Below are 13,532 nucleotides of genomic sequence, written 5' to 3'. Positions count from 1 at the left end.
AGGTTTCTCTCCTTTCGTCCCCACACAGATCTGTATCAACCTGAGGTTACCACAATAACCACTGTAATTATCATTATCATTATCGTTATCATTATTATTCACTTTCGATGATGCGCTCGTTTTGTTTCGTCTTACGTCACATGTTGTCCATTCATTTACCACGTTTTGCCCGGAAAGAGGAGTGTGGTACTAAGGGTTGGGTTTTCGTTTTTATGTCTGACGGCTGCGGCGGTGACTGACAAAAGAAAAGAAGGAGCCTGTTTTTTTTGTTTTTCCTTCCCTGCGATTTCGTCATATGCGTGTTTGCGTGCGCGTTCCTGTGAACGAATGGGTGGGTACATGAAGTTATGTACTTGCTTACTTGTACTTCAGCTTCATTTATTACTTCGCAGGAAAGGAAGGACAAAAAACGATTGTCGAATGGAGGCAGTGGAAAGCTGTTTGGAGTGTTCAGCAATACATTGTCGAAGGTCGGCTTAAGTCAGCGCCACACAAATAAGTGAGCGTTTTTTTCCCCCTCACTTTGTCCCTTAGGAGCGTAGAAGCGAGGCAAAACAAGAGAAAAGAGTAAACTTCTCTGCATTAGCAAAAGCTAATAGTGACCGCAGGGGGGGGGGAGCGGGGCACGGAGAAGGACTGGAACCGGTGTCACTGTGAGTATTTGCCGTTGAAACAACTGTATGAGCAGGAAGTGTGGGAAGAGACCCTCCACAACGGGTTCCCCTTCGCGCTACCGTGGTGAAAGGAGGAACCGAATTGCAGTTAGACGGCAGACAAGACAAAGTAGGAGCTTTCGTGGGGACGAACCCACCTCTCCTGTGCGCTCGCCTCAGTCCTCTTACGTTACAATAGCAGGTAGCGCATTTTCATGCAGCGATGACGATGAAAGCTCTGAGTTGTCTGATTTCGATGTTATTAACGATGTTATTCAAGACGCCCTGCTGGAGAGCTCCGACTCTAGTGACTATGATGACGATGACGGCAACATGAGCATTTTGCAGGAACTACGACCTTTTCTTTTTTGCTCGCTTTACACCATAGAGGACCGCAGGCGGCGCTCACGAAAAGAAGTTACGGCGCCACCGGTGCGCCGAGTTTCCACCCGTCGCTCTCAAGGGAAAAGAAAAGGAGTGCTACTCCCGCAGGGTGGAGGTCCCCCGGGCGCGCCATTGTGTTTTGTTGTTGACTTGGATGAGACACTTGTTGCCGCTCGGGGTGGTTGTGCTCACTTGCGACCGCACCTGAAGGAGCTGTTCGACGTCTGTCATGAGGAGGGTTGTGAAGTTGTGGTTTGGTCAGCTGGAACCGCTTCCCACGTTAATGAGTTAGTGCAAGCGATAACGAGGGTTGTGCAGAGGCGTGCCTGGTATCATCATATTATTTCTCGTCACCACCGCTGGTTCAAGGAGGACTGTGGGGGCGTGAAGGACCTCTCATTACTGGGTCGGCCTTTGGATCGAGTGCTGTGCCTTGAAAATAACCCGCTTTCTGTACACCGACAGCCGCGGCACAGCATACTTGTTGAGGATTATGTCCAACCCGCTAATTCCGACGACACACTGCGGTTCGTCGCCGGTGTTCTGCGCCGTATCGCATCCAGGTTGAGGTTGGCTGGTGAAAGGGGTGGTGATGTCGCCCAACTGCTTTCTGTTGACTCCGGACTCGTCGAGCTTGTGATCCCCATAAATCCCCAACCCTCTGTGACTGATCCTCTTGTCAACAACTTGTATTCCATACATAGCAGGGGGCTTCGTTATTCACCTAAAAGTGTATTTACGCAGCGTTGCTATGGAGGCCAGCGTCCTTTCCCCGCATCTGGAAGTTAAGTAGAGTTATCGCTGGTTCAGCCCTCACTCGTTTGTGTGTCGAACGTTGTTTGGGGGTATGGATTTTTGCTCGTTTCTACGTTTTGTAAGTGCGTATATCAGTTTTCCGTGACGCACATGGAGGGATAGTGGAAGAACTACGGGGGGGGGGTTGTAAGTATAGTAAGTATGGTGAGGTTTCCAGCTTATCAAAGTCAAGAGAAAGACTTAGTGTGGGGAAAGCTAACGACTTTTTGTATTGTTTGTACTTGGATCACCAACGTTGTACAATAAAGGTTTTTGCATGTTTGTGAAGGTTTGTCTTTTTTTTTTTTTTTGTGGCGCGCTCTCCAGTGCGTGGTAACGCAAGTTGCGGACGCAAGTGTTCATACGTACACACATATATATATCGACAGCATTTCTTGCGGTTAGCGGCCTATGCGCAAGTACTTTCACTTCGCCCTCCGTTGTTTTTCTTATTATCAGTTGATTAATAGGGCAGCTCTGATTGTGTAACTGAGGTGCCCCCCCCCCCCAATCTGCCCATTGAATAGTGTGTCACAGAAGAAATTTACAGAAGCTTTGTTGCCACTGCACCCATGCCGAAGTTGTTCCTTTTGCTGTATGTGACACTGTTCTACCATGTGTCACAGTCATTGGGTCGCATCATTACCCTTCCGACGGGGAGCGACGCTGGCTCCATTGAACTCTCTGGTGAACCATTTCCCTCTGGGGACGTCGCACTGGTAGTCAACGACACGGCCATTGCCAACATCATGCCTACCGTAGTTAAGATGGTAAATAATATGCTCGACAAGTACACTATTCCGTCACGGGAGGTAAATGGTATTCAGTTGGGTGCTATTCCCATTACTGGCATAAAAATCGGAAACATTTCCCTCGAAATAAAGCATCCGAACAAGCTTGTGTTGAATGTGACTGATATCGTTGCAGACGCGGAGGACACAACCTTCAGCAAGAGTTTGGTGATTACCTCATGTAGAGGGAAGGTCCGAGCATCAGTTGCGGTTTCTAGCGCTTCCCTTGTGTTGGGCCTTTCCGTAGATGATGACGAAAAACTGAAGATAACCGTTGACGATATGAACGTTCGGTTCGCCAAGTTAAACTTAACGCCAAAGTTGGTCAATTGGTGCATGGTGTTCGATAACTTTATAATCAAATTCATTAAACAGCAGGAGGGAAGCATTATGGGCAACCTGCAGGGGGAGATTCCACGGGCGGCAATGGGTCCACTGGAAGAAAAATTGAACGATTTTATTGCCACAGCACCTCTTGTTTTCCCAGAAAGCCCGAAAATTACCGATGGGAATTTGCAGGTTTTGGTGACAATTGTTGCTCCATCCCCGGGAGGGGGGTCGAATTCGTCCGCCAAGACTCCTCTACTTGACGTGCCCTTTCCCGAAAGAAGCTTCGGTGTAGTTGCTTCCTTTACTGCTGTGAACACTGTCTTAGTCCCTCTCGTTAATAAAAGTATTGTGAAATTTACCAAAAAGTTCGCCCAGGAGTTTAACACCTCTTTGATAAGTGCCATGTACCCCGAGGCTTACCTTCTCTGTCCAGACTGCCCCTTCATGGTTTCAGTAAAGGCGGAGACTGCGGTGCATTTGGAACCCGTAGGTTTGGATAGCCTCATTCTCCATCTTTTAGGCATCCGACTGGCGTTGGAAATGAAACCCCCTGAAGGTGATCCCATTCCCGCGATGAGGCTACTGTGTAACACGACAGTTTCTCTGTCAAGCCTTTATTTTGACTCCAGCGGCGCCATCCCTTTGGAAATGGATTTGCTTGACCTGGCGATTGATGTAGAAACTTCAAATATTGGAGCGATTGATCAGCTCACGCTGAACGACATACTTTCGAGGGAGCTCAGAGACAAGGTAATCCCTGCGGTCAACGAGAAAATCTCAACGATAACGATTTTTGGTAACACCACAGAACCGTTGCTGAACGTTACCAGTGAGTCGATTACGTTCGCGTTGAATGTGCCGCGTGGAAACTCTTCAAATGAGACCTCATTAATGACCGTATGATCGAATCCACCTTCTCTTATTCACCGCTCTTTACGAACAATTCGGCTGAATAAGCATCACCGTCACCGCTGCCTTAGTGCCGCCGGTGCTGCCTGCGGTTGATAACTTCTATGACATCTTCTTAATTTTCATGTTTGTCATGAACTGTTTTGCTACTTGTTATATGTGTCGCAACCTCGTAAACGGAGGAGTGCTACAGCCGTTGAGGGAGAGTACGCAGCAGATTGTTGGTCTAATTGTGTTTGATTGTGTGCGGGTTTGTGTATAGCGTTCATGTAGTGTGAACGGCATTGCTAGCTAACAGCACCATGGATGCCGATATGCGTGCGTGTTTGTGCTTCCGTATTTTCTTCTATGGTTTTACGATGAAACTCATGCCGTTGTTGTTTCTATTCGGATAACTTATTACTTTCTAAACTTTGCTTGGTGCTGTCGTCTTGGTTTCGTTCCGTGACAATTTCTCCCTTCCCCGTTCTGCGTTGCTGGTAGGAGGGAGGTCGCGGTTGTGGCTCTCGGAGGAGCTGAGACGCTGACATCCCATAGGGTGTGAGTGGAGCAAAGAGTTGGTGAGGAAGAATAAAGGGAGGGAGGCAGTTGTTGGCAAGTAAGGTTTCGAGTAGGGAACGAAGGGGAGAACACGCAGAGGTCTTAGTGACCCTCTGTTCTTTTGTCTTTGCTTGTTAGCGCTCACATATACATATTTCTGTTTGTGGGTACTCATTTCTGCTGGAGCCGAATGTCAAATATAGAGAGTCCGAGGTCATCAAGGCCTTTCGGTGACAGTGCTTCTGCACTTACACGCCAGTTTGGACTAGTATTTTCAAACCTTCAGAACGCACCTGATGACCGCCCCCGTCGTGTAGAGGAGTGCCTTTCCGCGCTGCTCGATATCCTCGTGGCGCATGCACCGGAGCTGAGTGAACATTGTTTGATCGACTATATTTTCCAACTGTTGTGCGACACTTTCGGTGTTTCAATTAGCAAAGGGGTCAAATCTCTTCGTGTCGTGTTTGATGTACATTTGGGGGACCCACACGAATTGAGGTGTAGATGTTTTACTCTTCTCGTACGGAAGGTTTGTGAGACAACAAACGAGGCGGATTGCAACACCATTTTGCAGGAAATGGGAGAGGTGCTAAGGGAAAATGTGCGCTCCACATCTGACCTTCTTGGGAAGCATTTTGGGCGAGCCATTACCACAATGCAGTCCAGCTCGGTTACTCGTGCTAAGGCTGTAGGTTGCCAAACGGTTGCCACCATGGTGGATGCAGGGGCTGTAGTGATCAAGCGGAGTCCTGCTCTTTTGGACCTGCTGAACACACCCTGCTCGCCACCTTGTCTCATACACGAAATCATGGAAAGTAACGATAATTGGCACCGCCAAGCACTAACACGTCTCCTTGTTAACATCGCGGAAAGTCACTGTATTGAGGTGACCGCCTCAATGGCGGAGCAGATGGCCAGCACCATGACGTCTCACTTATCGTCAGCAACTGAGGAAAAACACATAACCGGACTCTTAACGGTAATTGACGCAATATCGGCATCTTCTACTTTGCAGACTGTGCCGTGGTCGCTAGAAGCAGTTGCTTCCTTCGTGGTGCAGCGTGACTGGAGGGTATACACCGAGGACGTTCGTGTTAGGGCCGCACGCGCAACGGGAAAAATTCTTCCCCTTTTAGTCAAGGACGAAAAATTGTACGATTTGGTCATGAAAAATCTTTTGTCCTACATCTCTGGTGGCGACGAGGCTGTTGTCTTAAGCGCACTCACCACTTTTAGAAGTGTTATCAAATCCCTCAATAATATCGAGTCGCATGCAGTGCTCACTGTCGACGCTGTGAGTAACTTCATAGCGAAATCTCCTTTTAATCAACTAGCTTTTGAAATACTTGACTATTTGCGAACTCAATGTGGAGAGCAATGTGTTTTCGGGGTGTATGATTTGCTTGAGCGAGCCGATGTGCTCAACAGCGTCGAGAAGGTTGCTGCACTTCTTCATTTCATGGGGAATCGCGCCCCATCCAATGTGGATTGGCTCGAAGAGTGCAATATTGATCTCTCACCCGATAGTGACGTCGATGTCTTGGTGCGATCCCTCTCTTTCCTCGAAACACTACGATACACTGAGGCACTTGAGAGCGCGGTTGGTCTTGTATTTCACAAACACACTGATGTCAGACGTGCGGCTGTCGGCACAGTCGTTAGTCTTTGTGAGGTTCTTCTGTCTCCCGACAAGGGGGGAAGTTGCCAAGGGAGCCATGTAGACGCCACTATTACGCAACTGAACAGTAGGGTTAAAATTGCCGTAGAGAGCCTGCTTGACGTTGCGGTGACGGACAGGCAAATGGAAATACGCTACTATACTCTGAAAAGGCTCTCGCCCGTGTTTGAGCCATATCTCGTCCAACCGGACAACATAGATGCTTTATTTATGTCCCGTAATGACGTCTGCCGTGGTGTGCGGGATCAGGCCATGTTGTTACTGTACAGACTCCATTCTTTACAGCCTGACATTTTGCATGCACAGTTGTTGCAGCTTCAAGAGTACATGTTGCGAGAGATTGATGTAAAGGATGGCTCTATCTCCTCGACAGTTTATCACGCCTTTCTCCTGCAAATGGCGGCGGAAAATGGAACGATACTTCTGTCCCCTAGTACAGTTGAGACATCAGTGTTAAGAAGACTAGAAAAACAGCCGTTTGTCTCAAAGAGTCTTTCTGTTGCACTGTTGAATCTGTTGAGAGCCGTTCTGGATCATTCTGGTCCACGGAACCATTGTGATGCGAAACAACTTATTCAGCCTGTTCTTGCCATTGTCAATGGGAGTACTTCGTCGACTCGGCGGAAGGCTGCAATTGAGGCACTTTGCTCAATTTTGGCCACTGTTCCCATTACTGAGCAATCTACCCATGTGAGTGTATACCGCGCGCTCTCACGGATTATACGTGGTGAAGCGGAGGAAAGTGAGGCTGTGATTTACTCTGCCATGAAGTGTCTGAGTGTCATTGGAGCCGTCGACCCGACGAAGGCTAGATACATTGTGAAGGCACTACAAGAGGGTGAGATAGCAGAGGAGGAAGAGGTTGCGACACCTGCATTGGCCCTTTACAAGCCACGACTGCGTATTCATCTGCACATGGACGAGCGATATCCGTGCATCGTCCTCTACTTGTTAGTGAAAACCCTTCAGCATTCTGCGGATGTTGAACAACAAGCCAGTGTCATTTCTGTCATTCATTCGATGATACATGAGGTACCAGGAAGACAAAAGGCGATGCTTCTCACACAGTTCCTACCACAACTGCAGGCTTGGCTTGCAGACCCCGAGAAGGTGCATCTGTACGAAGTAATTTTACTTTTAATGTCTGACCTTGCCACTCTCTTGCAGCGGTTCAAAGACGTTATCCCTGCAAGCACAGGATTGGAACTTCTGAAGTCTGTCCGGCTTTTTTGTTTGCTTCCCCAGGCCTCACAAAAACCTCTCAATGCAGGTGTGGTGGAGTTGCTAGATCGAGTGGGTCGGGGACTGTCACCGGAGGAAATGCGCGACCACCGATGGGCTGTGGAGTTTATCCATCAGCGGCTCCTGCAGGATAAGAGAGATCTTGCTTTGGTTGTCCGCGCTGTGAAGTCACTCGACTCGTTCTTAGCCATACTGCACGAGAGGGATTTTCAGGTGTTGTTACCCCATGTACTTGGGTGTATTGAGCCAGCAGACGCAGCCACACCGAACGTACCCGGTCTAAAGAAGAAGGAGGTGAATACGGCCTGCTTTGAGTTCCTCAACCAAATCATGGCGAAGCAACCTCTGCTCATGAAGGATTTTTGTTCGCAAATCATTCACACTATTACTTGGTACATTGAAGAATCCGATTGCCAAGATGAGATGGAGATGGGTCTCCGTACGCTTGCATTTCTTGTGGGCATCGTGCAGCGCCCCGCAAGGCGTTTCATTAAACCCATACAGCGTCTTGTACAGCAGTGTGGACTCCCGGAGGATATGTTCACTAATTTGTTAAAGTCTGCAGCAGATGGTTTGTTGAAGGCTCGTGCCCCCCTCAGTGGGCACGACAATCTCAACCCTGAACTTCCCCTTACACTCGTTTCCGACCAGCCGTCGCTATCAAAGGAGGACTTCCAGCAGGTGATGAAAAGGGTCCTGCGACTGGGGGATCATGACTTTGAAGTTATATCCGTAACACATTCGGAGGGCAACACCGTCGTCTACTTTCGCTTCGTTCAGGGTGAGGATTTGCTTCTTAACTTTCGTTCGTTCACGAGCAAGGCACAGGAATCTCAGTCTACCTTGAGTCGAAACTTGGGCATACTAAAGCTGGTCCAAAATGCCATGAGTTACTGTCAGGTTGATGACAGCTTACTCGAGAACATATCCAGGATGCCAGTGGCTAACAAGAAGAAACGTGAACAATCGTGGATGGCTTGGCTGCATAACACTTCCGTTGTGATGCTCAAAAATTCTCCCATTCAGCCGCTGCGGTGCACAGCACAGCTCGCTGCGGACAATACCGGTCTTTCACGCGATCTCTTTCCCTTTGCTGCTGCTGCGTTTATTGGGAAACTAAACGCGCAACAACAAGAGGTTATAATTAAAGCCTTTACACGTGCTCTAGAGGTTTCTCCCAACGACATCAAGCAGGCAATTTTTGACTTCGCTGAGTTTATTGAGTCGGAGCGCGGTAAGTTAAATCCTGAAATGATACTCTTGGTGGAAAAGCTAACTTTTGTTGTGGAAAGGGATAACGAAGAGCGCAAGTTCGGCATTAACTACGATGAAGTAAGTGGGGACGTTGTAGTGTCGCACCTGGAGCCTGGCGGTCCCGGAGCTCTAGCAGGTGTCCCTGTTGGCGCTCGACTGTTGGCTCTTAACGGCAAGAGATTAGTTACAACTCACGAGGTTGTTGGTGCTGTTAAGGGGCTTAACCGGATTGAGTTAACATTGGAATGCCCCAATGGAGGGAAGCGAGGACTTTCCTTCGACTGCTTGATGGATATTGATGTGTTAGCACGTGTGGCTTTGAATTCTAAGATGTACGCCAGAGCCATATTCTTGAATGAGATCCTCTTTGCTCAACTTCTGAGCGAACTGAGTGGTCAGGTTTCTGATCGGCAGAATGCTGCAGTGCGGCACGCATTAGAGGTGGCGGAGCGCCTGATCGAGTTCTACAACCACTTGGGGCTTACGATGGTCGCGAAGGGTCTCGTTAAGAAGATGTCGGAGAAGTTCTCCAGCAATATTATCGCTCCAGAGCAGTTTGGGTTCGATGAGGTTGGAGCTCTGGAGCAGTTAAATTGGTGGGGTGAAGCACTCTCTCGCTACAAGTCTCGAATGAATGTTGCAGATGGTACCCTCGACACTTCGGCGTTCCTGGGTGCTCTACGATGTTACGATGCTCTGGGTGAGACCATCACCATGCAGGAGCTCATCGCGACAAACTGGGAGTTACTGGACAGAGATGCGCAACTTGAGGTGGCTCCACTCAAGGCCAAAGCTGCTCTCTGGTTGGGTAGGTGGGATGAGTTTGATGAAGTTGTTGGGCAGCCTGGTGTGATGGAACGCTTAGATATGGTTGAGCGTTGTGCTTCCCTCTTCCGGCAGAAACATTACGGAGAGCTTCTGGATTATGTAGATGAGCATAGAAAGTCACTTTTTGATTCATTCTTCGAGTCGTTCACAGAAAGCTACAATCGCTCTTACGATACACTGGTGGAGCTACAGCACGTGCGACACTTTGAGGAGCTTGTGTCATTTGTAAAATCAGGAAGTGAACGGCGAAAGATGTTAAGGGAATTGTGGCATAAACGCGTCACCCTCATGTCCTCTCGACCAGCGCATATAAAGACACTCATCACCATTAATTCATTGGTGCTTTCACCCCAGGAAGATTTGCCATCGCAGGTCGTTTGCGTGCGTGCTTTAACTAAGCATCACTGGACGTCACTAGCTGACCATACGCTAAGCACTTTACTTCACCCTAACGGCTTAAACACACGGTTGGCCAATTTAGACCCTGATGTAATTCATGTGTACATGAAGCACTGTTATGTCACCAGAGGGAAGCAGGAGACTTACACCTTACTCTCCGATATACTTAATAATGTACAGTTAACTGCAACTAGTAACCGTGCCGAGGCGTGGGGGTGCTGTTGGTTGTTGCTCGGTGAGTGGACGGTTCAACTCTTTCCTGATTGCGGAACTAAGGCAATTGAGACACTGAGGACTGCAACGCAACTTTGTCCAGAAAACTGTGCTGCATTTCACTCCCTTGGAATTTTACACTACGACTTGTCCCGTGATCCCAATACATCGCAAGAGACTCAAACGAAGCATCACATCGAGTCAATTACCGCGTTGTTCAAGGCCGTGGCTCTGTCTCGGAGGGAGAGCAATGGTGTGATGGAAGATGTGCTTCGCATTCTCTCAATTTGGTTTTCGCACAGCACTGTGAATGAGGTCAACGAAGCAATTCAGGAGGGCATCAAAAGTGTCCCGTGCTACGTGTGGCTGAACGTTATTCCACAACTGGTTGCGCGTATAGGCATTACGGGAGCCAAGGCAAGGTCTATTCTCACGGATCTGCTTGTGAGTATCGGCAGCAACTTCCCACATGCTCTCCTATATCCACTTACTGTGACAGAGAAATCACCCGAGGTCATGCGGCGGCAGGCGGCTGAGCGTGTGCTTAAGGGTATTCGGGTCACCAATGGCCCTATGGTGGAGGAGGCTTCACTAATCAGCAACGAAATGGTTCGAATTGCTATCTTATGGACCGAAAAATGGCACAACTGCATTCAGCTGGCAGCTGGGAAGCCAGAAAATGTGTCAGAAATCCGCAACATCCTGCGTCCCCTCTACGAGGAGATGAAGAAGGAGTCGACACCCAATGAACAGCATTTTGTGAAAGTTCACGGTTCAACCCTGCGGCGTGCCTGGGCAGCGCTACAGAAAGGGGAATCGCAGGAGGCATGGGTCCTCTTGAAGCAGGTTTACTGCGAACTGCACAAAGCAGTCGGAGAACGACGGCTTCAGATGGATGATTTGTCCCCCACGCTTGTAAAGATAAACAAAAGCAATGTCCCGGTCCCTGGTACGTTTGTGTTAGGTCAGCAACTCATTACGATTCAGAAGTTTCATTCTCGTGTTTATGTTATGCCGTCTAAGCAGCGGCCTCGGCGCTTCGGTGTAGACGGTTCAGATGGGAGTAAATATCGGTTTCTTCTGAAAGGACACGAAGATTTACGTCAGGATGAGCGTGTCATGCAGTTTATTGAGTTGATCAATACCATATTCTCTTCGGACAGCTTATCGAACGCAATGGGCTTAATCATTCCCCAGTACGCTGTCATTCCATTAACCGATAACGTGGGTATTATCGGGTGGGTGGAGAACACTGAAACGATATACAAGATGCTAGAGCGGTGGCGGAAGGATCACAATATTTCCATCTATAAAGAGGTGAGCATGATAGTGGAAAAGGGAAAGTTAGCCAACATCACAGAGTATCATCATCGGAACAAACAGGAGAGGAAGCAGCTACTAAGTCACGTTATGGCCAGCACCCCTGATGATGAACTGCGGCGTATTATTTGGGACAAGAATGATACGTGCGAACATTGGTTGCAGTACAGGGGGACTTACGGCCACACGTTGGCCATAATGTCGATTGTGGGATATGTATTAGGGTTGGGAGACAGGCATCTCAATAATTTAATGCTTCAGGATAAGGGATCTGTCGTCCACATTGACTTTGGTGATTGCTTTGAAGTGGCTATGCACCGTTCATTGTATTCCGAGGCGGTGCCGTTTCGATTAACTCGTTTGCTTGTTCCTGCTTTGGGTATCACTGGTGTTGACGGCGTTTTTCGCTTGACATGTGAACTGGTAATGAAAATCCTCCGGCGGCACTCGGAGAACCTCCTTTCAATTCTTGAAGCATTCATTTACGATCCGCTCATCAACTGGCGTCTGACGACCGTTGCGGAAGGGGAGAATTCCGCCTCGCTATTGGAGGCCCCTGTGGCAGGCGGTGAAGCGAGCCCATTTGCTGAACCAGATGGCCTCATCGACGGCCCTCCGATGCAGCTTTCGCGGTCAGTTTTGAAAGTTCGTGAGCAGGCACCTGGAACGACATTAGAACAGACTGGTGAGGAAGAAACTCGTAACACGCAAGGGGACTTGGCTTTAGCCCGCGTCCGTGCGAAGCTGACGGGTGAAGATTTTGCCGATGGATGCCACGTGGTTGCGGGGCAGCCGTCTCGACGGGAGGTTTCTGAAGATCCAAACGATCCCTTCTCCTGGTGGTCGCAGGGCCTTGCTGAGTCGTCCAGGGATGTGTACATGACAGATGGCAGAGCGCTTCCTTCATGGTCATCATTCCGAACAGTTAATAATCAGGAAAACTTGCAGAACGTAGCGAGTCAAGTCGACCGTCTTATTGAAGAAGCAACAAGTCTTGATAATCTTGCTGAGGCATATATAACTGGTTGGGCACCGTTCTGGTAGTGGACACCAGGGAGCAGAAGCAACATCGTGTTTTACTGCACTGTGTTGACGAGGGGCGCAGAAAAGGAGGTATATCATGTTTTTTTTCCCCTTTTCATGTTAAAATTTCCCTAAAGACTGGCGCTCCACTAATTCATAGAGGAGAAACAGCGAGCGAAAGTGATTACAGGTGTTGGATGAACGCTTTGATACTGGAAAAAAAAAAAGAACGAGATGGGGCTTTGCTGTAGTGTTATCCCCCTCTTCGTGGCTTCTAACTTTTTTTTTTCATGTTCTCTATCGGGGTTCTGTGTCTAATTATTCTTTTTCTTTCTTTTTATCCACCACTACGTTTCACCATTTCCTTTCCCTTTTAGGGATGTTCCCGTGCCGATTGAAATGATGTAAAATCATGGACAGGTGAGCCAGGGACAACAAAGTGGCATATGAGTACATGTGCGATAAGTGGTGTGGATAGCATTTCTGTGTCCTCACATATATGCGTGTAAGTGTGTGATTGACTTGGTGTGTGTAAGTGGTTGAGAAAGCACCATATTTTTCAAACGCACAACGAAATTATCTTATTGTGCAGTTTTTTTTTCCTTTTTAGTTTCGTTGCATCACGTAATTCTTTTGTCACTTTCATTATCATCATTCCCCTCTTTCGGCTTCCTCCATTCCTATTGGTGTCGTTGAAAGGGGATGCGGGGTGCAATGCTCAAGAGAAAAACTCTTTTTTTTTTTATTGTTGTTTTAGCGGCGAATCCGGCATTTGGGGGGGGGGGAAGAGAGAGAGAGAGAAGACAAAAAAGTGAGATGAATGCTGGTGACTATGAAAGAGTTATGTGGGAGGAAACACTTATGTGAGGGCGCGCTTTTTTTTTTTTTTTGTTCCTTCCCTTTTTTGTTAATTTTTCTTGAATTATGCTTCAAAGAGAAGGATTGGCTACAGGTTTCGGATGGGAAAATTTTTTTTTGAAAAGAAGAAAAGAGAGGGAGGGATGTTGTTGATGACGTTTTTTCTTCGTTTCATTTCATATGCACATTTGTTTGACCAGCCTGGAATGCTCACCACACATGTGGAACATTACTGTGGATTTGCGGTGTTGAGGTGAGGTGAGGTTGTACATGTGACCGCAAATAAGAGGTTAGAGGTATTTTGTTTAGTATTGC

At 48.1% G+C, this 13,532-nt stretch overlaps 4 protein-coding genes across 4 annotated transcripts; 3 read left to right on the top strand and 1 right to left on the bottom strand.

Moving 5' to 3' along the window:
• Positions 1–680: 680 nt before the first annotated feature.
• On the top strand, positions 681–1,826 carry TbgDal_IV620 (hypothetical protein, conserved; the record flags this gene model as incomplete). Its single annotated transcript, XM_011774345.1, has 1 exon — positions 681–1,826. One exon carries the CDS (start codon positions 681–683, stop codon positions 1,824–1,826), a length of 1,146 nt encoding a protein of 381 aa, XP_011772647.1.
• A 578-nt stretch (positions 1,827–2,404) lies between these two features.
• TbgDal_IV610 (expression site-associated gene (ESAG) protein,putative) lies at positions 2,405–3,856 on the top strand (the record flags this gene model as incomplete). Its single annotated transcript, XM_011774344.1, has 1 exon — positions 2,405–3,856. One exon carries the CDS (start codon positions 2,405–2,407, stop codon positions 3,854–3,856), a length of 1,452 nt encoding a protein of 483 aa, XP_011772646.1.
• Positions 3,857–4,268: 412 nt separating this feature from the next.
• TbgDal_IV600 (hypothetical protein, unlikely) lies at positions 4,269–4,577 on the bottom strand (the record flags this gene model as incomplete). Its single annotated transcript, XM_011774343.1, has 1 exon — positions 4,269–4,577. One exon carries the CDS (start codon positions 4,575–4,577, stop codon positions 4,269–4,271), a length of 309 nt encoding a protein of 102 aa, XP_011772645.1.
• Positions 4,578–4,592: 15 nt separating this feature from the next.
• On the top strand, positions 4,593–12,380 carry TbgDal_IV590 (hypothetical protein, conserved; the record flags this gene model as incomplete). The annotated part of the gene is made up of 1 exon (XM_011774342.1): positions 4,593–12,380. The coding sequence occupies one exon, from the start codon at positions 4,593–4,595 to the stop codon at positions 12,378–12,380; it is 7,788 nt and encodes a 2,595-aa protein (XP_011772644.1).
• Positions 12,381–13,532: the final 1,152 nt, after the last annotated feature.

Source organism: Trypanosoma brucei, chromosome 4 (genome assembly GCF_000210295.1).
Source record: "Trypanosoma brucei gambiense DAL972 chromosome 4, complete sequence".
In the NCBI taxonomy this organism is placed as follows: domain Eukaryota; phylum Euglenozoa; class Kinetoplastea; order Trypanosomatida; family Trypanosomatidae; genus Trypanosoma; species Trypanosoma brucei.
This window is presented reverse-complemented; position numbering and strand designations above follow the sequence as displayed.